The sequence below is a fragment of the Anabrus simplex genome, chromosome 9, assembly GCF_040414725.1.
Source record: "Anabrus simplex isolate iqAnaSimp1 chromosome 9, ASM4041472v1, whole genome shotgun sequence".
Lineage (NCBI taxonomy): Eukaryota > Metazoa > Arthropoda > Insecta > Orthoptera > Tettigoniidae > Anabrus > Anabrus simplex.
Window position 1 is genome coordinate 21,878,648 of NC_090273.1, and position 25,876 is coordinate 21,904,523.

General features: G+C 37.7%; 1 protein-coding gene across 1 annotated transcript in view; it reads left to right on the plus strand.

Annotated features, from left to right (window-relative positions):
• Msp300 (Muscle-specific protein 300 kDa) overlaps positions 1-25,876 on the plus strand; it is a 589,230-nt gene that overhangs the window by 551,838 nt on the left and 11,516 nt on the right. The window contains exons 93-100 of the mRNA XM_068229229.1: positions 1,332-1,445; positions 4,454-4,648; positions 4,753-4,932; positions 9,111-9,257; positions 9,341-9,499; positions 15,806-16,018; positions 16,604-16,753; positions 20,215-20,325. Of these exons, the coding sequence (XP_068085330.1) occupies positions 1,332-1,445; positions 4,454-4,648; positions 4,753-4,932; positions 9,111-9,257; positions 9,341-9,499; positions 15,806-16,018; positions 16,604-16,753; positions 20,215-20,325 (1,269 nt within the window). The remainder of the gene's footprint in view (positions 1-1,331; positions 1,446-4,453; positions 4,649-4,752; positions 4,933-9,110; positions 9,258-9,340; positions 9,500-15,805; positions 16,019-16,603; positions 16,754-20,214; positions 20,326-25,876) is intronic.

Consider the following 25,876-nt stretch of genomic DNA (forward strand, 5'->3'; position numbering starts at 1 on the left):
AGGCCACTCTAAAATTGATGAAATTGAAAAAAAAAAATTTTTAGGAAAATATATGGCCCCGTTTGTGTAAATGGTAAGATCAAGAGAAAAACTGTAGATTTGTACAAAGAAATAGACAAGTTTACCGATACCATATGCAGGAGACGATTGAAATTCTATGGCCACATCTGTAGAATAGACGACACTAGATATGCAAAAAAAAAAAAAACCTGCTTTGTATAATTAATTAAAAGGAGGTCAAAATTAGCTGGTTAGAGGAAATAAGGCAGGACTTAAATGAACATCACAGAAGATACCATCAGGGATCGCAAGGCTTTTGGAACTTTGGTTGCAAAGCACACGTTCACTGAAAAGGCTAAAAGAACCACAGGGAAACAATGGACGAAAGAATGCAAGAAACAGCATAGCAAGTTCATAAAGAGATTTTGGGAGGAGAAGAAGAAAAGGAAACCATCATCAAGCTAACAAGTTCCAACGCGCTCCGTAAACGGGCATAACGAAGAAATAATAATAATTATTACACAATTACCAGTATAATAGCCAGACCGTTAAATGCTCATTAAGAACCCTAGCATAGTTTTAAACAATAAAATATGAGAAATAATAATAACAATAATAATAAAAAGATAACAACAACAACGATAATACTAAGGGAACACTAAGGGCAAAGCACCTGAAGGGGAAGTGCAGCATGTCATTGACCTGACTAGGGTGGAGGGCATGACGTAACGGAGGGACAATGGACTGGCAGCCGTTTGGATTGGAGCCAGTGAAAGAGCAACGGTTTTTTGAACGCCTCACATTGTGTCCAGGGCTTCATTAAGATAAGTTCCAAATTTCAGATTCCTAGTTTTTTGGACAGAAATAAACATAATTATTGAATGTGATTTCATAGAATCTGATGATGTTCTTTTAAGAATTAAAGATGTCATTCTTTGTTTAATAGTGTGTATTTTTATTCCTTGTTTAATAATGTGTTTTTTATAAGTATGTTATAGTGCAATATGTATATTGAAATTATGTGTTCGATAGACTGAAATGCTTTTAAGTTACACTTTTGTTAAGTGTATTTAATATTTATTTTAATTTTTTAGCCAACATAGGACTACTTAGTCAGCTTTATGGAGGTTTTTCCTTCTTTTTGTCAGCCCAATACTGTTTCATACTTTCTGAACGTAATTTTCTTTCTGCTTCTGGAATCACTCTTCCTATTTTCTGCTTGTTGATTTTTGTCTGTAGTCTAGTGTGTTAAGTGTATTATGTATTACAAAAATAGTTTTTAACATTTGACCAAAGGAAAACGCAAGACTTAGAACTATGTTTTGTTTTAGGCTCTGAGATCTCGAGTTGAGGACACTGTCTCTAAAGCGAAGACTCTTATAATACAGACCAAGGAACACTATACATCAACCCAGCAGTCTGTACCCAGTGACATTTCACAAGAGGTGAGTTGATCCTTTTGAAAGACATAATCCAGATTCAAGACAGGTGAAATCCTGATACAAGAACATGTTTGATAAGATATTAAATCCTAATTTTCAAAGGATTTATGTAATCATGTTGTTAATATTTTGTAAATTATTATGCATTGTTAAGATATATTCTTAGTTGTATATCAGGGTTTGTGAATGATTGGTTATACTGGAGCTAGAGTTGCCAAGTTTTCGATTGCAATAGGGGACAGTGTAACTCTCTATCCCACCCCGCAATGGAACATGTCTGATTTCATGTTGTGCTCCTCACAGAATAGAAAATACCCCGTTACAAACTGTTCATGTGATTTCATATGAATATTGTCCTGTAGTTAGGAATAAATCCCTATCTATAGCCCTTAAGTGAATATTTAGGTTTCATAACTGCATTGTACTTGAAAGAAACTTTAACACGTTCAATGCGGATCACGCACTGGGCACGTGATGCTACTTTATAAGCGGGTGCGGAGCACACGGCTAGCGCGTCATGGTACGGTTGCTAGGAAATGTAAATCACAGGTTTCCCGCATAGTAAGAAAGGCTCTAATTGTCATCCCGCACATCGTGTAAGTTCAGTCTACTAGCAGATTCATCCGTAGCCATATTTGCGCATGTGTATTCCGTTACCCGCATATTTCCTCTCCGGAGTTGTCGTCATACGTCGTCATTCATTTATGGGATCTTTGAGGAGCAAGACCACTTCAGTTAAGACACTGCATTTTCTGTTTATTAATTATTCAGGAGAATTACGAGTGGTTCCGCTTTTGAAATAAATAAATTCCACTACTGCAATATGTTCAGTAAAAGAACTGAACTGGTAATTGTCATTTATTCTTGCATCATATATGTGTATAACACGAAAGGACTTCTAATTGTTATTAATTCCTCATCACATTTTTAAGTAACTTGAAAGAACATTCAGTAATCATTTTTGACTGCGTCGTGATGCTTATGTTATCATTTTATTTGTATTTTTTTGTGATGGCCAACAATGTGGTTCCTTCAACATCACGAGACCTACCCAATTAGCCAAAATATTTCATTTCGGTGTGTCAAATTCTGTAATAGAGAAGTGTAAATACGAATATATTTATGTCTATAACATACTTTTATGCATTTGTCTGCTATTTGTGGTAAATAATGCACAGTAATCTACCAACGCGCGTGGCACGCGATCCGTCTGGTGACCAGTAGTACTTCTCGATTTCAACCACCGTGCGGGTCACGCACCAAGCGCGTGAGTGGTATAAGTACACGAGTTCTATAGAACTCGTCCTACCAATGTACAAAACTTTGATAATTACAACTTTTAAAGAGTTCCACACAAATATTTTGCTCAGGTTGGCGGGTATGTCATGCTCTGCTAATACGCAGTGAACGTGTTAAGCATATTAGACCATGTCGAGGACATATACTACATGCCAAACAGTTGTTAAGTACTGAACAGAAATGGCCAGCTGGACACCAGATGGAACCAAACCCACTGCCTTCTGATTTTGCATTGGATATGATTGTGCTATGGTGGTCTAGGTCATATTTGTTCTGTATTCAATCTCTCTTCAACATATACTCTATGTACTCTACACTACACTACCTAATGAACCGAAAGTATATTTCAAGTATGCAGTTCTTTGTTTTGTGTGAAGGACAACAATGTGCTTCCAGTGCTTTAGTTAGAAAGAGTTTGTTGGACATGTCTCTAATGACTTGGAGATATAATTTTCACATTTACAAAAGACTGAATAAACCAAATTATATAAAATTAAAAATTGTACTGTTCTGGAGGACAGTCCCCTCTCCCCAACTAAAGACCTGTATCACTTAATCTCCATGTCTGTACAAATACTACAGTCAATAGTCGGGACTGACAAATAGTAAGAGTAACAATCACTGTGACAATTCAAGAACTCAGATTCATTCTCAGTTTTGAGGGTATTTACATAAACCCCATTCTTTTCCATATCTCCTCATTTCATGTTCTGCCTCATGGGTTCTTCCCTTGTATGTTCTGCCATACTATTTTGTACTCTTTACATGCTGACATGAATTTAATTTCTATCAATAATGATTAATACTTACATGTCAATTTTACTTGTAATTGACATCTTTGAAATAAATAGTAGTCTTTGCAGTGTATCAGCAAGTACAGCAATGCATAAATGTTAAAAATTTATTATTTGGCATTTAATTGATCATCACAAAGGCAATAATATGCTTGAAGATAATGAGATGGAGGGTATTGACAGTAGATTTACAGTACTTCAATATTTTGTGATTTGTTTTGTATACTTGCAAGAAACAAATCCAGTTTTTAGATTTCCTCAGCCAAGTGGGCTGCTATGCTAAACTTCAACAAAGAGAGCCCCGCCCCCCTCCCTCTCTTCCTCTCTCTCTCTCTCTCTCTCTCTCTCCCCCCCAAAGCATTTCTCTTGTGGGTTCCAGTTGTCGTCTTTAGAACTGCTGGCTGAAACGGTATTGAGCACCATGGATGACAAAGAACGGCAGTTTAAACGGGTAGATTTTTGAAGATAGGGATTTGTAACTGCATGTCATACAGTATATTGACAACTTTTTATACATACAGTACATACACATCTTCATTATGGACTGTTATGCCTTTCAGAGTTCAGTCTGCAAGCCTCTGTGAATTAAATAACCAGCCCAATTCTCTATTTGCAGCTAGCTCTGTGGCTTTGTTTTATTCTACATCTCTCATCGTTAAATCATTATAAAACCGAGTCTAATCATTGTCTACTTGATTTCCTTCTGCTTCTATTACACTGCACGGCTGAGTTCAATATTCTCCTAGGCAACCTGTCCTCCTCCATATGTCTCATATGATTCCAACACCGAAGCTGTTTTATGCGCACAGTTTGATTGAGTTCAAACCTAACTGTTAATATAAAGAGTGAATTTGAATATTTGTCCTTTATGTGTTTCTTTATTCTGAATTGAAATTACATTTCTCTTGTGGGTTCCAGTTGTCGTCTTTAGAACTGCTGGCTGAAACGGTATTGAGCACCATGGATGACAAAGAACGGCAGTTTAAACGGGCTCGCACGGTGCGTTCTGACTATGATCAGGATGTGGTCCATGTTCAAGATTGGCTACAAAAAGCCGAGCTCAGGCTTCAGGATCGCTCGGTGGAGCCACGTGAACTCAAGGAACATCTTTCTGTAAGTTGCAGCAATAGAACTTCCTTTACAAACAAAATTGAAATTGGCATGTAAAAATAATATCCACAAGGACTGTCAGTCTAAATTTATGTAAATAATTGCAGCAAATCCAGTCAGAGATTGGTGGCATCACTGATAAGCTGGACCGTCTAACCAAGAATGGCCAAGTGATCTGTGAGAAGACTCAAGATGACGAGGAGCGTAATCTCATAAAGAACACAGTGAGCAGCCTCACAGACCAACTGCAGCAAGTGAAGTCATGGCTTGACGAGAAGAAGCAACAAGTAAGTTTATTGAGTGGCTTGGATACTTAGTGAACATCATGTTCTTAGGTACTGGGTTTGTATCAAGGACAAGCTAGACATTCAAAACACGTCAACTTGGGCTGAAATATTTAATAGATCAGTTAACTATTGCTGAACACATCTCAGGTTGCCAGGGTTTCTCTTTTATCTTGAGTGAAGATTAAAGTTTGTAGGGGGGCTGGTGACCTTAGATGTTAGGCCCCTTTAAACAACAATCTTCATCATATTCATCATCATCAAAGTTTGAAGGTTAATTGGACTATCTGTGGGACAAAGATTGACCTTAATTGACAATCTTCCTGCCTGCATGGACATGAAAAGTTATCATATTTCACATTTGGGTTTCCCACTTCTTTTAATGGAGTAAGCTTTTCTGAATCCAAAAATGTAACCGTTATTTGGTGGTTACACAATACACAATTAAGAAAGGAAAACAAATCAAATTACACGGCACTTAAAAACCTTAACATACAACAAACATCAGATGAACTGCGCCAATACACAAATATCAGGTTGGGTAACCTGGCGACTATAGTTAAGGAACGTGGAACGGGTGTGGGAAGCCTACCAAGGCCATAGAGATACAAACGTTGCAGGTTTCCAGAAAGTCAATGGTTATCCCTTGATTTGAGATATTATTTTCCAGAATAAACATTACAAGGTAAATTCCGAACAAAATTCATCTATCCACACCATCCGGTTACACAATTTACGAAATACAAATTAGATGTACTTGCGAAGAGCTTTGCTATTAGGTGAAGAGGTTAACTAAATATATCTTAGCATAATCAAAGTTCTACAATACAATATTGAGGGTAAGAGGAAACACAAGATACAAAATACAATATTAAATGAAGGTTAACATGCTTTCTAAGACATCTGAGAAATTGAGTGGCGAGTCTGGGCGAGTAGGGCAAACTCCTACGTGAAAATACAAGCGAACATCAAAAGTGAATTAAAGTGGAACTGAAATCGACAGTGCTTACTCCAAGGTAGCCCATCTCGGGAGGGAGGATTCGCCGACGTGCATCTTATCGCTCTGCTGATGAGCGAACCGAAAGACCATGAAATCCTGCCTCGTTTGCTTAAAAAGGGAAGTCTGGCCTTGGTGTGATTACTGAGTGACCAATCAGTGCACAGGAGCTTGCCTATCACCACCCAGATCCACCAATCATAACCTTTCATCCAGTCGCATTGTTTTCACTATCTTCCAGAACATAGACACTAATCGCGAACTTTCCATCTTCCAGAATTAGTAACGACACACTTCTAAAATAGACAGGGGCCAAGACACCCTGTTCAAAAGTCTGCATCACGAAATTGCCGGAAGGTAAAAAAATATCGCTTACTATGACGATTTACAATCTAGTAGTTACTTAGGTAGATAAAGGGAATACGAACAAAGCATTCCACAACAATATTCTACACCATACAGGCTAGGTAGGTGAAGGGAATACAAATAAAATATTTTACAACAACATTCCACATCATACAGTAAACATTCCTTAAAAAAAGACTCCCCACAGGTCTCAAAAAAAATATAATATGTGGGTGTATCTGCAATAAAAGTGTATTTTAAATGGCTGTTTAAATATACCGGCACTGTTGCCAGCTGTCGGCTAACATTACATCCCAAAAAGTGATATTTTTACATTTTTATGACGGTTTTCTCAGCAGTCAAACTCGATACACTTCTTTAATTGCCTAACAGCTATAATTTGTCCCTAAAATACAGTAGTCCAAAGTTTTGAAGAAAAATATTTTCTTTTTTTGAGAGCTCTTTTTAACCTCTTAACTGGGTAACCTGCCCTGTGCATTGTTTAGTTTTGTTACATGGCAGGATAGGCAGAAATGTTAGTAGTATATAATCTGTGATACAAAAAGTAAAACAAAGGAACTATAACCAATTAATTTTAATATTAGAGACATTTTTGACCAGTTTTACATTAACTGCAAGGTCAGTTGCATGTTTGGAATTTGAAGGGGGTTTTTTTCTATAAGATACAGCCTAGCATTACAACAAATAAAAACTAATAATATTCATGAATTACATATGACGTATGGGAGCCTCCGTGGCTCAGGTGGCAGCGCGCCGGCCTCTCCCTGCTGAGTTCCGTGGTTCAAATCCCGGTCACTCCATGTGAGATTTGTGCTGGACAAAGCGGAGGCGGGACAGGTTTTTCTCCGGGTACTCGGGTTTTCCCTGTCATAATTCATTCCAGAAACACTCTCCAGTATCATTTCATTTCATCTGTCAGTCATTAATCATTGTCCCAGAGGAATGCGACAGGCTACGGCACCCGGCACAATTCCTATTCTTGCCGCTAGATGGGGGCTTCATTCATTCCATTCCTGATTCAGTCGAATGACTGGAAACAGGCTGTGGATTTTCGTTTTTCAATTACATATATCTATTCAAGCTTTTACCACTAATATCTCCTGGGTATGATGAACAACTTTGCCGTGTTAACTTCAAGTTCATTTACCTGGTTGGAATTTAGTCTTTGGTCTGTATGTTACAGCTGGAAGTTGAAACAAATAAAAGCTGGGAAAATTTATGAATTACATATCATGCTAGTGGCATCATGAATCATTTTTCATTAACTGCAAGGTCATTTACCTCAAATGCGAATTTCAGACTTGAAACACTGTGTGGCAGTAAAGGTTAAAACATGTCAAGAACTTCGTTTTCATCCGATTTGTCATGTTGTTCTTCTTGCTGTTCATTCTCATACTCAGAACCACATTCACTATCAGACTTGCCTTAATCTGTACCAAATCACTCATCTTAGGATTTCTGAAAACATAGATCTTCACACTCTTTTTTGTAAGTTTTGAATAATCTGGTCTACTTTGAGTATTTCAAATTTGCACTTTGAACTAAATGCTCCCATGTTTGGCCAACTGCAGACAAGTAGCACCGCACAATTGTAAAATAAAAACAAAGAAGCTTCAAGAAGCATGAAGTGTGGTATTTCATGCCATCCTGTGGAAAAAACATCAATTAAGACGATGATTCATGACACGGCAAAGTTGTTCATCATACCCAGGAGATATTAGTGGTAAAAGCTTGAATAGATATATATTTGTCATGCCTACGAACCTGTAACATTCAGCATACAGAAATATACATCATGCCCATTTAAGAGGTTAATAGACTAAAATACTTTTTTTTTTTTTTTTTTTTGGGTACTCATGTAAGTCTTTATTTTAGGCACTAGTGTTATTAACTTGCTCACAAAAATTATGACTCATAATATCCTCCATGAATATTGTGGCAGAATTTTGCATTTTTGTATGATTTGTTTTGTTTTTGTTTTTTTGCATCCTTGTTGATGAGCTAAGGGAGATGCACTGCTGATGTTACATATATATTTTGCTCTGGTTGTTAAAAGGTGAGCAAAATTTGGTGGTGTTGGAATGAATAGTATTTTAGATGTAAACCAAAGGAATGGGTCGTAAAACATTCAGGTTTCACATTCGGGTGCTCTTAACATGGAATATTTTTGTAATGTACAGAGTTGATCATTTGATAGAAACTGGTCCTAAAGTGACTTTTCAACAAACAAGAAATAGAACTTCCTGTACAGAAAATGATCTAAAGAAAGCTCGCATCACTTAAAGACATTCTGAAGCCTCCTAAAAGTTAAGTTTTATCATTTATTTTTTATAATATCTCTATGGAAACAATGGTAATGTACAGAAGAGGAAAGCATTTTAACTCTGAAATACCACATTTTGCTTCTGTGTATCTTCTTCTTCTCCTTCTTTTTCATTTCCTGTTTCCAGTCTTCTGGGTCAGGTTGTGAATCAAGGACCTCCACAGTTTTCTATCTTCCTCCAATATTTCTTCCACTTTTAGTCCTCTCTTCTCTATACTCTCCTTCACCGTATCCATCCACTTCTGTCTGGGCTTTTCCCGTTGCCTTCCTCCTATTATTTCCTCCGTGGACACTCTATTCTCTTCTGTTCTCATCATTTGTCCATACAATCTCTGCCTTCTCTTGCAGTTTAGGGTACGGTATTCAACTCTCTCTCTCTCTCTCTCTCTCTCTACCTCTGACTTCTGTGTTTCTCATTTCATCCCTTTTGTGTATATGTTATGTTAAATATGCTATTAGTTTAAGGAGGTAGTTCATGTCAAAAATTGTTCCCAGGTTGGCGATACTCTGGATTCTTGGGAGCGATTCATGTCACTGTACCAATCCATCAAGTCCTGGGCAGAAGAGAAGCAGACATTCCTCAAGGAACCTTTACAACTGAGCAGTCTTACACAGACTCGACAGAAACTGAATGATTACTCTGTAAGTGCATGTTTGTAATTCAGATACTTGGTGCAGGCTAAGGAGAATCTCTAATGGTACTAACTCTGAGTGAACTTTTTCAGACTGCAGTGAAGAGCTGCAAGCAGATGGCGAAGAACCTGCAAGACATGTCCAAGGAGTTGGAGAGCATTGGTCAGGTGACGAGTGTTGGTAACTTGCCCGAGAAACTAGAGGAAGCCGAGGAGCTTAAAGCAGATGTGGAGAGTCAGTTAGTGGAACGAGTAAGTGGTTGCATGTATAGTACATGTTGTTATGATTTCAATCAATCGATCAATCAATCGACCGACCGACCCAGATCTGCATTTAGGGCTGTGGCTCAGGTGGCAGATTCCCTATCATTTATTTACCTAGTCTTTTCTTAGATAATTTCAAAGAAGCTGAAATATATTAAACATCTCCTTTGTTAACTACTGCATATTTACTCGCGTGTTAGATCCCCCTTTTTTTTTTTTTTGACTTTTACAGCCAAAAAAAGTAAAGGGGAGTCCAATATGTGATAACCTCAAATTTTGTGCAGTGAACACATGACTTCTAGGCTACAAAGAGCTATAAATTGTACCTATAAACATTCTACACTATTCTTTAACAAACTTATAAATTACTTGAGTTATGCTGGCTATTTTTGACGGAAGGCAGTATTTCTAAATGTAAGAAAATAAATGGGGAACATGACATTTAGGCCTAGGTCTATGTATAAAGTAAATATAGTCAGTTTTTATTACTCTTATATCACATCATTCGTTATATCTCATTAATTTCTCTGATGACGTTGACGTTAGGAAGGGCATACGGTTGTAAAAACTTTGAACGAAGATTGGTCTCGCTTCTTATTTGACACCATAGGGAAAATGGATAAGGGTATCATATTATGCAATATTGATACAAAATAACTTAATAGTCAGTCATTTGTGTCTGTGAGTTGAGCAGTAGGCTTACGACACAGTCAACCTGAGTATACCTCATCATTACTTTCACTTGAATTATCATCTTGCGCCGCCAACTTCCCTGTTGCCGGCGTGTCATCATTCCAAGTGATGCCATCTTCACTGCAATCGAGAGCATTCCAGGTCCCATCTTTTTGAACCTTTTAAAAATACTTTTGTTCCCGACTATAGAGTCCAAACAGTGTGAATATATTCTCAAATGGTTTCTGGAAATGGTATCTTATATTCCCAGTTGGTGTATGTGTAGCAGAAGCCACTCCTTTCAAATAAAGTTGTGTAGAAAGCGTGCCAAACCACCAGCTGATAACTAGCGTATGTTACGAGTTGTACTTCTGAACGTAATACATAGTGACTGGAGGTATTCTCTTGATAACTGCAGCTGTTGAAAGCTAGACCCTTATTTTTAAGTATATTTCATGCACTCTACATTTATCACAGCAGGATTTACCCAAACAGCTGTAAATGAAATAAAAGAAACCACATTGTTTAGGTTAGGTATGCTATAGCCCGGATAGTGCCAAAAGTTCCACAACAGAAAGAATAAAAATAAATAACAGGAAATTTTGCCTCATTTATGGATATGTACAGGTGTGGCAGTAATGCGTTTTATCACATTAAGTTTAATTTCGTATGTTTGGTTTCTCCATTTTTTATTAACGCATATCCTAGTACGTTTTGTTTGGCATCTCCAAAAATCGTTAATAGTAAGCGGAAACATAAAATTATTATTTTGTAAAAATTTATTTATTTATTTATTTATTTATTTATTTATTTATTTATTTATTATTTGCTAATCGGCCAACTAGGGACCATGATAAGTTTCATTATTCATTCTGGCATTTACTCAGTTTTCGGTAGATCCAGTAGGTTTTCATTAGCTCGCTGTGTCGAGCATGGCGTACATCCGACTACTTTGCACCAGTTGTCCACTTCACATCCTGGAAAGTCCCAAAAGTCACAATGCTTTTTCTGAAAAAGTCTTGTTTGTGCGCATTATTATTATTATTATTATTATTATTATTATTATTATTATTATTATTATTATTATTATTATTATTATTATTATTATTTGTTAGGTATGTTGCCGAGTAAAACAATCATTATGAATGGGTAGTTTTTATCATGTTTTAAACCTGCTTCTCTCCAAAAAATACCTATATTGGCCTGAGTTACGAGATATTAAACAGTCACTTTGTTAATGATCTCTTCTGCTATATTAATAGCAACAACCGTGAATATTTCTCAACTAAACTTGTTTCTTCATCCCAAGGTGGTGCAGCTGATTTTAGACACGCCACCAGTGGAGGGGAGTTACATGTACCATTTTTACCGCATATCAACCTTCCTGCCATTCGTAAATCTGTGGCAGTACAGTATGGGGAATTGAACTCGACGTCCTGAGAATAAGAAGATGTACAATATTATAGGGAAGGATCCACCTTTCAATACTCCGTAGTAAAAAGTAGTTACAACCTGTTTATTGGCAGTTAATTGTGCTAACCATTACGCTGGCAGACATTCTTAACTACAAAACACAGATGTACCGCAGGACTTTGATGCGTGTTTTCATTGCATGGGTCGTATGGACAAAACTATTCACAAATTTATGCAATGTCATCAGAGCTGCAATAAGACTTGTATCCACTTCGAACTGGAATCATTGTTCTTCTCTGACTAATTATGTTGAGGGGTCTTGCATGCAAGATTTTTTAAAAGATTTTCTTAGTTTCAAAAAGCCAAAGGGGGCGGGGTCTAATACACAAGTAAATACGGTATTCCAGTCTCTAATTCCTCTTTTTATAAGCAAATATTCACCCTAGTTTTCCTCTTGAATTCCAACTTCAGCCTCTTATTATGATCTTGCCTACATTTAAAAACTTGATTCAAGCTTATTCGTCAACTAATATCATTCATTGCCCTATCTACTGACATCTTGGAACATTACATAACTTCATGGTCTGTATCGCACTTTAACAGATTCACAACTAAGAATTTTTTATTTTCCACCTTGTCGATACATTAGGTGCTTGAGGCAACTTACTTTCTCTCAAAGCATTGATACTTCGTCAGTATATGAATTTTTCATCTAAACAGTGTTATATGGCTGAAGATGTTAGTAATATACGAAACATGTACCACTTTTAACCTTAACCAATAAATCGTCTTAAGCAACTAATGTATTGACAAGGTAGAAAATAAAAAATACTTAGTTGTGAATCTCGGAACACATCATTCAGTCAAGCAGCTTTTATCCTTACTGTTAAGTCTTCCCAGATCAAAGTTTCCAACATTTTCATAATACTACTATTTAGTTGGCAATCACCCAGAACAAACCATGCTGCTTTCCTTTGCATCTTTTCCAGTTCCTTCACGACACATTCCTGGTGAGGACCCCATACAATGGCACCATACTCTAATAAGGGTCTTACCAGTGACATATGCTCTGTCCTTTACTCATACTTACTACAACCACTAAATACCCTCATAACCAAATGAAGATATATTGTATGTAACTTTTGGATATTTACAATGCCATTTATGTGAGTACATTAATGAAGATCTTTCCTTACCTTAACACCTAGGTACTTAAGTAATCCCCATGAGGTAGGTACCATTACCCCATCAACACAGTAATTAAAACTGAGAGGACTTTCCCTCTTGGTAAAACTACAACCTGAATTTTCAACCTGTTTACAATCTTACTATTGTCTGCTGTCCATCTTACAACAGTGTTGAGGTCCTTTTGCAGTCACTCACTATCGTGTACCTTATCTATTACACATCATCTGCAAAAAGCCTAAGGTCCTTGCCAGACACCCTTTGCTCTCTTAATCATTACAGGATCAGATAATGCTTCACCTACTCTAATTTTCCAAGTTCTGTTTTCTAGAAATTTAGTCACCCACTCAGTCATTATTTTGTGCAGCCCAGTAGTCCTCATTTTTGTCAGTCTTGTAATCAGCCCTATCAAAAGCCTTGGATAGGTCAATAATGATACAGTCCATTTGCCACCTGAATCTAAAATATCTGCTTTATCTTGCTGGAATACTACAAGTTGAGCCTCACTGGAATAATGCTTCCTAAACCCAAACTGCCTTCTATCAAACAAATTATGCAAATGTGCTTAATATAATCAGAAATAATGCTTTCCCAGTGCTTTCATGCACTACATGTCAAGCTAACTGATCTGTAATTATCCACTTTATGTTCATCACCCTTTCCTTTGTACAATGGGGTGACTATAGCAACTCTCCACTCATTTGTAGCTCCTTCACGCAAACAGTAATCGAGTAAGTACAGTACTTCAGATATGGTACTGTATCCCAACCCATTGTTATGAGTATATCCCCAGAAATCTTATCAATTCAAAGTGCTTTTTTAGTTTTCAGTATTTATATCTCATTGTATATATCTTTGTTATCATGAGTAAATTTCAGTATTTCACTAGTACTAGTTACTTCTACTACCTGGACATTATCCTTCTGTAAACCTTCACATATACACACTCCTTGTTGATTAATGATTCCTCGAATGTCTTTCCTGGAACCTGTTTCTGCCTTGCCTTTTTCACTAAAACTTGTATACTGCTAATTATGCTTGCCATCGTGTTATTCTTTCTAAATTCAGCTTTCTAGAAGGTTCCTTCAATATCTCCTCACTTTCACAACCATTCCTAACTTTGTTTCCTTCTAACCTGCATCACCTCCTTAATCTCTTTACTTCCCTGTTATAATATAGTGTCTCTTGACCATTTACTCCCTTTAAATGTAAATACCTGTTTTCACACTCCCTAACAGTTGGTTTAAACCCATTTCATTGTCTGTTTACATTTCTATTTATTATTTTTTACTGATCATAATTACTATTTAAAAATTCTCTCATCCCTGTCTTAACAACCTCTTGGTACTGCTTATTGGTCCTGCTTTCACTATCTTCCTTTCTAACACATTTATTTTTCACTATGCCTAAAACAGCGTTGTGATTACTCACTCTATAGCATCTATCATTTCATTTTCTCTATAGAGCTCACCTGGTTTTACCAGCGCCATGTCTAGAATAATCTTCCCTCTAGTTGGTTCCTCACCGGGCGAGTTGGCCGTGCGGTTAGGAGCGTGCAGCTGTGAGCTCGCATCCGGGAGATAGTGGGTTCGAATCCCACTGTCGGCAGCCCTGAAGATGGTTTTCCGTGGTTTCCCATTTTCACACCAGGCAAATGCTGGGGCTGTACCTTAATTAAGGCCACGGCCGCTTCCTTCCCATTCCTAGGCCTTTCCCGTCCCATCGTCGCCATAAGACCTATCTGTGTCGGTGCGACGTAAAGCAAAAAAAAAGTTGGTTCCTCTCAACAAATGCTAACTGCTCACAAGATGTGGATAGGGGAATTGGTGCTGCCCACTCAACATTTGGGCATTTATCCTGTCCTGTCTTCATGAATAAGGACATTACTGTGCAAACTAAGATCATGGTTTACCATGCTATAATATCAACACTGCTTTACAGTTGTGAAACTTGGACTGTCTACCATCAGGATATCAAAAAGCTAGAGCGCTTCCATCTGCAAAACTTAGATCTGTCTTGAACACCAAATGGGAGGACCATGTTACCAACCTTGTAGTTCTTGAGAAAGCGCATGCTATAAACTTTGAGGCTACCATCATTGGTGATCATCTCAGATGGATAGGGAACATTCGTCACATGAGTGATACCGGTCTTCCTAGTCAACTCCTGAATGGTGAACTCTGCTTTGGCACAAGACTACATGAAGCCCTTTGAGAAATTTTAAGGATCGCTAAAGCATACTATGAAGAGGGTTGAAATTACCACTCAAACCTAGGATATGCTTGCTGAGAATCTTATACTTTGGTGCCACACTGTTTCTACATCAGTTACTGTGTTGGAAGAGAATCAACAGAGGCATGAATAGGCTAAGTGACAAGCACGGAAGCTCTGTCAAGCTCAGGCCTGCATTCCCCCAGCTATTTCGTGTGATTTGTGTGGATGTTTATTTCATGCCAAGATAGGGCTACTAAGACCATGAAACATATTCATAAAGCATTATGAGTGTGAAAATGTAAACTGTGTTTACTCGGATACGAGTTGCAGCCTCCACCACCGCTGACGATTTGGTTCCATTACCTTCTGGTTCAGCTGTCCTTCCCAGATTAACCTATTTACCATTTGTTGATCATGTTTTCTATCATTTTCATTACTTTCCCAGTTAATGTTTGGTAAATTGAAACCACTTGCTAGAATCACATTCCTTTTTGGGTCATTTCCCTTATAGCTAATTATCTTATCTAATAATTCTGCATTGTCATCTCCCTTTCCAGGTGTGTACACCCCAAAAGCATGAAGTTGCCAATTACCTTTAGATGTGAGCATTCATGTTTTTTATCTTTAACTTTTTCATAGCTTGGCAGCAGTATAAGGAACTGTAAAACTGTCATTCATGTTTGCTAGAAGCCCGAGCATTGCTTGGGCATAGCATTTAATGTGTTGAAGAACATTATTAATTATTATGCTCAGATTTCTGAGTTCATGTATTATGTGGCACATTTGTAACATCTTTCTCATTTTGTTTAGAATGCATTGCTACAAGAGACAAGTGAAGAATGGGAACAGTGTGAGAAGAAGATGAAAGACGTGCGAGCCTGGATTGAGAAGTCGCGAACTTCACTAGAGTCACCTCAACACAAGAAGAGGCCTCTGCGAGACCAGCTGAACATCCGTGAAAAGATGCTCAGTGATATTCCTATCCAGAAGACCAAGATTTCTATGTCTGTCGAGAAACTGCAGGTATGTACCATAACCAGTATTCCTGTTTTATCTCCTTTCCTCTTTTTGTGTTTGTCCAGTGTTCTAGTCTTTTGTCACTTGTGTTCATCTTTATCCTTATCTCTCTTCCTTTTCTTGTGTTTATCTGACTTTATTTTTATTCTACACTTTCCTCATCAAGATTGAAGATCTGTCAAGGTGGTCCCTCCTGATGGAGCTGGGAACAGAAACGAGCTCATGTGGGGCTGAGAGGAATGAATGTAGAAGAACTGGGATTGATAAGCAGAGAGCCAATCCATTTCAAGATGGCAGTGTGTGAAGAAGTACAGATTGTCCTTGCCCTTTTGTATTTGCTTTCTATTTCTCCATCTTCGATATTGAACTGTTCTTGTGTTAATATTATTGTACAGTATGTTCCTTTTGATGTTCTTAATTTTCTATATATGACATATTTTATCTTCCATTGACTTCATGTCTTAAAATTTGACTTCTAGCTCTCCAGTTTTTCTATAAAACCAGAATTATCTGACTTTTCTATAGATTGGTGACTTTCTAAACTTCATTTAACTGATAGTTACAGATTTTAACCTGAATATGCCATTACAGGTGCACTTCCGAGCGGGTGTAGGGGGCGACAACAAGGTGTCTGAAGCAGCACAGGAGATCCTGGAAGAGTTGGACCAGCTGCTGGGAACTGTAAAGGAGCAAGCAACACAGCTGGAGACTTGTCTCTCCCAACTTGACCAGTACCAACAGGTGACTTATGCTTCTATCATGCTACTATTCCCCAATGAATATATTCTTGTTAAGCAAACAGAGAGCAGATATATAGCATCATGGCTTACTTGATGCGTCGCTCTACTTACCTCCTTTGGCAGCCTTGACAAGTGGGTTCCTGCTCTGTGATTTGATTAGTTTCATACCGGGTGACTTGGCCATGCGGTTAGGAGCACGCAGCTGTGAGCTCGCATCCGGGAGATAGTGGGTTCGAACCCCACTGTCGGCAGCCCTGAAGATGGTTTTCCGTGGTTTCCCATTTTCACACCAGGCAAATGCTGGGGCTGTAACTTAATTAAGGCCACGGCCACTTCCTTCCCATTCCTAGGCCTTTCCTGTCCCATCGTCGTCATAAGACCTATCTGTGTCGGTGCGACGTAAAGCAAATAGAAAAAAAAAAAGTTTCATAGACGGGCACATTGCACTCACTGCCAAGGATTGTGCTGTAGAAATGAATATTCCTCTGTGGAAAAGATATTTATTTTTATTGTTGATTTATTTTATTGTAGAGCTAACCTTTAAAAAAATTATTTATCTTCAAGGCTACTTTAATTGATATTTGCCTAAATATTCTCATGTCAAATTTCTGAGAGGTCAGGATCATAACAGTCTAGCTGACATTCCTTAACTGTGAGTCATAATAATAATAATAATAATAATAATAATAATAATAATAATAATAATCACTATTATTAGCAAACTTTCCTTTGGGAGTTAGTGGAGTTGAACCGCACTGTTGGCAGCCCTGAAGATGGTTTTCCATGGCTTCCCATTTTACCTGCACCTTAATTAGGGTCACAGCTGCTTCCTTCGCTCTCCTAGCCCTTTCCTATCCCATCATCACTGTGTCAGTGTGACGTAAAACTAATTGTAAAAATAAAAAAATGTGCTGATTTGGGATGTGATCTTTCTTCAAAATTCCTGCTGACATCTTCAGCATCTTCATCTCTGTATCAAATAACACTTGTGGTGTTCGTAGAATGTCCTACATTTCAAAGTGTAAGACAGTGCAGGTCTCACCTCTTATCATTTAGAGCTTTACCGTAAGATTCAGTGGGGTTTGCTTATCGCAGAACACAGACAAATTTTGTTTCCACTCCAGCCAGCCTACGCTGATCCTGTGATTTACATCCTAATCATGTCCAACCAGTTTTTCCACCACGGATCCAAGGTATTGAAAACTGCTACATTTCGGGAGCAGTTGGAGAGTGGATTAAAGTATCTGGCGGTGAAGCCACGAGCTTTGAAAATGCAGTGAAGATGTTCAGTCTTTGAGCAGCTCACTTTCAGTCCATTGTCTTGTAGCCCTTTTTGCCAATTTTTAAATTCCTCCCAAAGCAATACCATGTTCCGTATAATTGGTCCTTATAGAAAATGATAAATTTTCTAGCTAACTCATTTTTGGTTGCCAATTATATTGGAATTATGAATTTGTTGTAATAATAATAATAATAATAATAATAATAATAATAATAATAATAATAATAATAATAATAATAATAATGATGATGATGATGATGATGATGATGATGATGATGATGATGATGAAAACCTACAACCTGTTTTCCAGTCATTGACCGGGTCAGGGATGGAATGAATGAAACATATATAGGTTATTACAATGGGGTCGCCACTCCCAAGGTGATTTATTAATGAGTGATAAATGTTATGAAATGATAATGGAGAGTGTTGCTGGAATGAAAGATGACAGGGAAAACTGGAGTACCCGGAGAAAACCTGTCCCGCCTCTGCTTTGTCCAGCACAAATCTCACATGGAGTCACCGGGATTTGAACCACAGTATCCAGCGGTGAGAGGCCGACGCGCTGCCGTCTGAGCCATGGAGGCTCCAATAATAATAATAAAATATTATATTATATTATATTATATTATATTATATTATATTATATTATATTATATTATATGATATTATATTATATTATATTATATTATATTATATTATATTATATTATATTATATTATATTATATTATATTATATTATATTATATTATATTATATTATATTATATTATATTATATTATATTATATTATATTATTCAGGGCAAATTTTTCAAGTTCCCTATGGGAATCAAAATCTATATCAGTTCCATGTTGTCGCTGGTGAGTGCCACATCATCAGCGAACTGTAATGTCATGAGAAGTGCATCTGTGAATTCTGATGTCAGAAAATTCATGACAATGATGAAAAGGTGCAGGTTGAGAACACTGACCTGGTGGATGCCATTCTTGACTGGAAAAGGTTTTGATATACCTGTAATGCATCTCACACAGGTGTTTACATCCTTATACATATCCTGGATCGATTTTACATAAGATTCTGGAATGCCATGAGCTCATAATACTGCGGACTCTACAAATGCCTTCTCAGATGTGCAAGTCTTTTCTGGCATCTCTATATTTTTCCATTAGAATCCTTATAGTCTGAATTGCATATACAGTGGACTTTCTTGGTACAAATCCACACTGATTAGTGTGCATTCTCATCTGAATGAACTTTCTCACGTGATCTGTGATCATTCGTTCCCATATCTTTAGAGCAGGGCCTCTCAGGGTGCATGCGCTTGGTGCATGCACTGTGCACGGTGCAAAAGACGACTGCGCTTGGTTGACCAGAGTGCAGCCCCCCACTCCTCGATTTGGAGCAATAGCGCTGTCTCTCTCTCTTTCCCCACGCCTGTCTCGCTCGTTCTCCCTGTCTCCCTCTTCCTCACTTGTTCCGTAGCGTTCCAAATCCGAGCCGAGTTGAGCCAAGCTTAGCCAAGTAGCCCAGAGACGAAGCGTTGGTCCGAGTCGAGCCGAGGGGGAGCGATGCACAGTGCTCGGAGCTCTTGCGCCTCCATTTGCATGCGTGAGATTTTGGGCGTTTGAGAGGCCCTGCTTTAGAGTATGGATGTGAGATTAATGTGTCTCTAGCTTCCACAGTTTTTTGAGTCGCCTTTGTTCTTATCAAACTGCAACAAAAGACTTTTCCAGAACATGATCTCTGGCCTTCAGCACACAGCAGGCCTTGAATGTGTCCCACAGATGATCTGTGGTCAGTTAATTGTTGACCTCTGTACGACAGTCCAAATGTTTCACCACTGTGTCCACGAACTGCACACTTTCTGGATTTTTCACCTTGAACCCCTCTCACTTATCTGTCCTTTTGCTTTTCATGGTATTTCGTGTGGATTTCAGTCAACAGGAGTTATTGTTGGGTTGCAATTTGTCTTGTGGGAGAAGTCCAGGTTAAGAAGAAAGACAGATAACACAGGAAAAAGGACAAGACAAAGTGATAGAGCTATACAGAAGGTGCAAGAATGGGAAACAGGACATACACATAAGTAATGGGAATATTTTAAGTAATGGAAAGGAACTAACAAGTCTTTATTATTGCATTTTGAGCATCAGACATATAATGAACTTTTCTTGTTTTGTAGGAAATCCAGCAACTGCGTCAGCAAATTGTCCAGGTGGAGCAACAGCTGCGTGTTGTTCTTGCCCCCAACTATTCTCCTCATGACCGTGAGAAAGCTGCAGAGGAACAGAATGTAAGTTTCCTACTAATACAGTATTTTCTTCTGTGAAGTCTCTTGTGAATGAATCACTCCTGTGGTTACAGCATGGGGATTATAATGTTGGCTCTGCACTGCTAGCAACAAATGTAGAAGTGATCTGTTCGTTACTTCTGTACAAGAGCTGAATGTGCAGAGCCAAGCAGCTTTTGATCCTTCTGTAGTGGGTAGTGTTGTAGCATCAGCCTGCAGCTCATCATGATCTAACTGTATGTTGACGTCAGTTTTTGTATTCTGCTCTAAATGGAATGAGGACTGAGTAAGGAGCAGAAGGCTTGCATGATGCTGTTGATTGCAGGATAGGAGAAGTTAATATATCAGCCTAGATCTTTTGAAGTATGATGGTCCCAGAGAGACCTGAACATCTCCTACTTGCTTAAATTGCCTTTGCATTTTCCTGCAGGTAGGATATGTGGATCAACGAACACCATTTTACACAATTATACGTATTGTTAAGTTTGAGCTGAACAATCTTTATATTGGTGACAAGTTGATCCACATACTTGCAACAGATATTGACAGACTAGCTTGCCGCTTGAGCCTACCTTTGTTACAGAGTAGACTTCTCCTGACATGGAGAACGGGCACTTCACATAGCTGTCTACTCTGAATTAGACTCTACATGAAACTGATATCTGCCCTGAGTGATGGGCTGCCTGTGTGCTATCGAAGTCTACTCCTTCCACTGTGGTTGTCCTTGAGGTCTTCACTGTACCCCCACCTGGAGGCCCTCGCAAGGCTCTCTCAGTCAGGTCAGCTGCACTAAGGTTTTTCTCTGTCACTCACCCCTTGTCCTGGCTTGTGACAGGCAGAGCCTGGCCTCCTTTTCATTGGTTGCTGATTAATAGGGTTCATTCAGTACAAATATTGATCACAAATTCCTTATGACTCGCCTAATTGCTTGATATAAATTGTTTTAGCATAATTTTGATATTTTCAAAAGCCTTACTATAAAGCTGAGATTAGATCATAGATTGTTTTTAAGGTGCATTCTTAAGATGTGTCATTGAATTTGAAGAAAAGTGTTGTAATTATTTTAAGCTCTTTGTAAAGTTTTACCAACTATGAATTCACATATAGAGCTCCATTTTCAAGTAAGTTATACCAGTGCATCAGTGGTAGAGTGTCCAACTCTTGATTCAAATTTGCAGGTTCAGTCCTAGCTGAGGTAGTAGATTTCTGAAGTTCTGTAAAAAATCTTGACACTCCATGTCATCTTTGGCATGTTAATGATCTCGCCATCAGATAACTCCTCAGTTGTTCTCACAGAGGCTGAGTGGACCTGAAACCAGCCCTCAGATCCTGGTAAACTGGAAATCAAATCAAATCAAATCAAAACTGCAGGGCCGGCTCAGAATATATCAAATCAGTGTATATAAATCAGGTTTTCCCTATAATCATGTAGATATATGCTTTTTTTTTTTTTTTCATTATTTGTTGCTCTTTCCTGTATGGTGAGCATGGGCCCCTGCTGAGTTGGGCATTCGTTTCACTCGTTAATTTCCCTTGGCACATTCATGATTTTCTGTCTGAGATCTGTGATGCAGTAGTTTCCTTTTACTTTCCTGTTGTTATGAAGCAATGTGAGGATTGTGGGAAGACCAGACTACTACAGAAACAGTATCTTTACCTCTTATATCAGAATATGTGCCTGCTAGCATAATTCCTTCCAGTTATATTATTGAGCAAAACTGGTAATTTAACATAGAAAGCGGCTACCTAACTGACCTCGTAACAAAAGGAGTTGAGTGGAAAGACTGATAGAATGGCAGACCTCTTCAGTCTTCATCGAGTACAGCTGTACAGTTTAAGGATATTTTATACAAGCTTCACACATTTATATCTGTTGAAGAAAGAAGATAACCTGCACCTCCTAAAAGTAATTGTCTTGACATGCAGAATCCAGTATGGCCTAGTTCTTGACAGACTGTCTGGATCTCTCTGAAATCTTTGAAGATATCATAATCTGCCTGAAATACTTGATTTCGTATTAGCCTGTGATGAGAATACGGCTGACTGTTTATTAATGAGAATGGACTCTTGAAGGGATTGTAAGCTTATGAAAATTATATTTTGATATGGATATTTTTTCTGTAGTAGCTTCTAATCCTGATATCTTAACAATCAATTTTTCGTTCTAGATTTCTGGATAAAATGATCATATTGCTAACAATACTTATTTCAATAATTTTGTAAAATTGAATTAGAAATTAGTCAACAAATTGGTACTAAATAAGTAAGCTATACTTACAGCAGCTTGTGCAAGGTTGACAGTTTGTGTTAATCACATCATTTCAATAACTAATATATTTCAGTCGCATCTTCATCATTCAGCAATACCGGCCTTGAAGATCATGTTCTACATTAAGAAGTTGCCAATTTAGTGCTTTTCTCCTCCAGTCTCCTGTGATGCCTAGCTGGTTCAGGTCTTTTTCCAGTTCACCCTGCTAATGCAGACTTGATTAACCAAAAAGTCAAGATTTTTATGGTATTCCTTCCATTGCCTTTTCTGGCATCCTTAGGTACCTGACCAGCCCTCTGATCAGTCTGCTTCTCAGAATATTTGTGTTTAATAATAGTTTGAAGTTAAAACTCTTTTATAATTAGTTACAGGAAATAAGATACTTAGTTCAATGGTCAATGAGGAAGCACAAGACCATTAAAAGGGAAAGCTTCTCTCCTTTTAGGGCTCTATGGAATCCACACATTTACCATGTATGAACAAATATGCAAATCCAAACCCGACTGCCTATAAAATATTGACAAATTGGTATGTTTAAATCAGTATCATTTTAGGTAATTCTTTTTGTGTGTGACCTCAGTCCTCATTTCAGTCAACCAGATCTAGATTAGATATCATTTAACAAGCTTGCCTTTACGTAAATCCTAAGCTAGCAAAGGTTCTTGTCTTGAGCTTTGGATATGAAATTCTAATACTGAATGAAAGTGAACCTCGTTGACTGGGAATGCTCAGTAGTGTAACATTGCTGTGAGCACTGGGCAGAAATGGCTAACAAATATCTTCATGTCCTTTCAATGTCTTTTCACTTTTTGTAAGTACTAGTTGCCATTTCTGCTCATGCTAATTGATCTAATGGTCACCATTTGATACTACATTTTGTATAAGAGTATGAAGGTTGGCTAACCATTGTTTTTTTATTGGTGTTTTTGATTATATTTTGCAAGGTGATCATATGTAATATCAAAGTTCTTGCTGTTTATTATGCATATATATATATATTTTTTAAAATGTATTATTACCAGTCATGACAGGAAATGAACTGTACAAACTAAATTCATATTTTGTTTAGAAGGAAGCTATACTTTCCAGTGACGACTCAGTTAAATGTAACTTAAAAGCCTTTCAGTCTTTCAAACAACAGTTTCAATATAAATATTACACTATAACATACCTGTAAAAAAACCATTGGGGTAATTACATTAACAAGGCTGTAAAAGCGTAAACTATGTGCCAAAAAAAAATCACCTTCACAATTTTCCTTCTTGATATGGACTGATGTCTGCACGGTTTTACACCTTAAGCCAGTTGTGACAAAATTCATTGCCAATTACCATGATTGAACATTATTTCCATATTAGCACTGTTTGGGGTCGGTATGGACTAAGTAACAAAAGACTAAATTCATCAATTCTATTATCAAATTCTACTAATGATTGGAAATTGTGTTCTCAATAACTTTTGTCACGTAGTACTTTTTGATATACCAACAACATAGGTATTTAAAAATTTAACTTGGGGTGCTGTCCCTTAAATTGGCATTTCATCCAGCATGAATAAAATTATTTACAGCCAAGATTGTAGTGCCTCATTTCCCAACTTTACATACTGATTTTCATTAAAATCTATTCAGCCACATTCTTGTGATGCATGTACAGACAGAGACAGAGACAGGCAGGCAGAGATGACAGATAGATAGAGGAGGTGACTAATATTAAAGAAGTATTCAAATTTACTTATGATAACAATGAGATTTACAATAAAATACAAATGTTGAAAATTAAAAAAGTGTCTGGAATTGATAAGTTTTCTGGGGATATACTAAAGACTGTGCGACAGGCTTCGGCAGCCGGCACAGTTCTTATCCTCACCACTAGATGGGGGCTTCATTCATTCCATTCCTGACCCGGTCAAATGACTGGAAACAGGCTGTGGATTTTCATTAATTTCATACTAAAGACTATGCATTGGGATATAGTACCATATCTAAAGCACTTATTGATTATTGTTTGCATGAAGGAGCTATACCAAATGAATGGAGAGTTGCTACAGTAGCCGCTGTGTATAAAGGAAAGGGTGATAAGACATAAAGCTGAAAATTACAGGCCAATCAGTTTGACATGCTTTGCATGTAAGTTTTGGGAAAGCATTCTTTCTGATTATATTAGACATGTTTGCAAAATTAATAACTGGTTCGATAGAAGGCAGTTCGGGTTTAGGAAAAGTTACTCCACTGAAGCTCAACTTGTAGGATTCCAGCAAGATAGAGCAGATATCTTGGATTCAGGAGGTCAAATGGACTGTATTGCGATTGACCTGTCCGAGGCATTTGGTAGGGTGGATCATTGGAGACTATTGGCAAGAATGAGTTCAATTGGACTAGACAAAAAGATCGACTAAATGGGTGGATATATTTCTAGAAAATAGATCTCAGAGAATTAGAGTAGGCAAAGCTTTATCTGACTCTGTAATAATAAAGAGGGGAATTCTGCAAGGTAGTATTATTGGACCTTTATGTTTTCTTATATGTACTGTATATAGGCCCTAAATGATAGGAATAAAGAAGTGGAATCAAAGATAAGGCTTTTTGCAGATGACATTATTCTGTATAGAGTAATAAATAAGTTACAAGATTGTGAACAACTGCAAAATGACCTTGATAATGTTGTGAAATGGACAGCAGGCTATGGTATGATGATAAACGGGGTTAAAATTCAGGTTGTGAGTTTCACATATAGGAAAAGTCCTCTTGGTTTGAATTACTATGCATTGATGGGGTGAAAGTTCCTAATGGGGATCATTGTAAGTACCTAGGTCTTATTATAAGGAAAAATCTTCATTGGGGTAATCACATAAATAAGATTGTAAATAAAGGGTACAGATCTTTGCACATTGTTATGGGGGTGTTTAGGGGTTGTAGTAAGGATGTAAAGGAGCGGGCATTTAAGTCTCTGGTAAGACCCCAAATAGAGTATGGTTCCAATGTAAGGGACCCTTACCAGGATTACTTGATTCAAGGACTGGAAAAAATCTAAAGGAAAGCAGCTCGATTTGTTCTGGGTGATTTCCAACAAAAGAGTAGCGTTACAAAAATGTTGCAAAGTTTGGGCTGAGAAGATTTGTGAGAAAGGAGGCGAACTGCTCCAGTAAGTGGTATGTTACTTGTTGCAAATCTCATGTTATGGTCCGTATTGAAATGTAAGTGGTATGTTCCGAGCTGTCAGTGGAGAGATGGCGTGGAATGATATTAGTAGACGAATAATTTTAGAGGTGTTTTTAAAAGTAGGA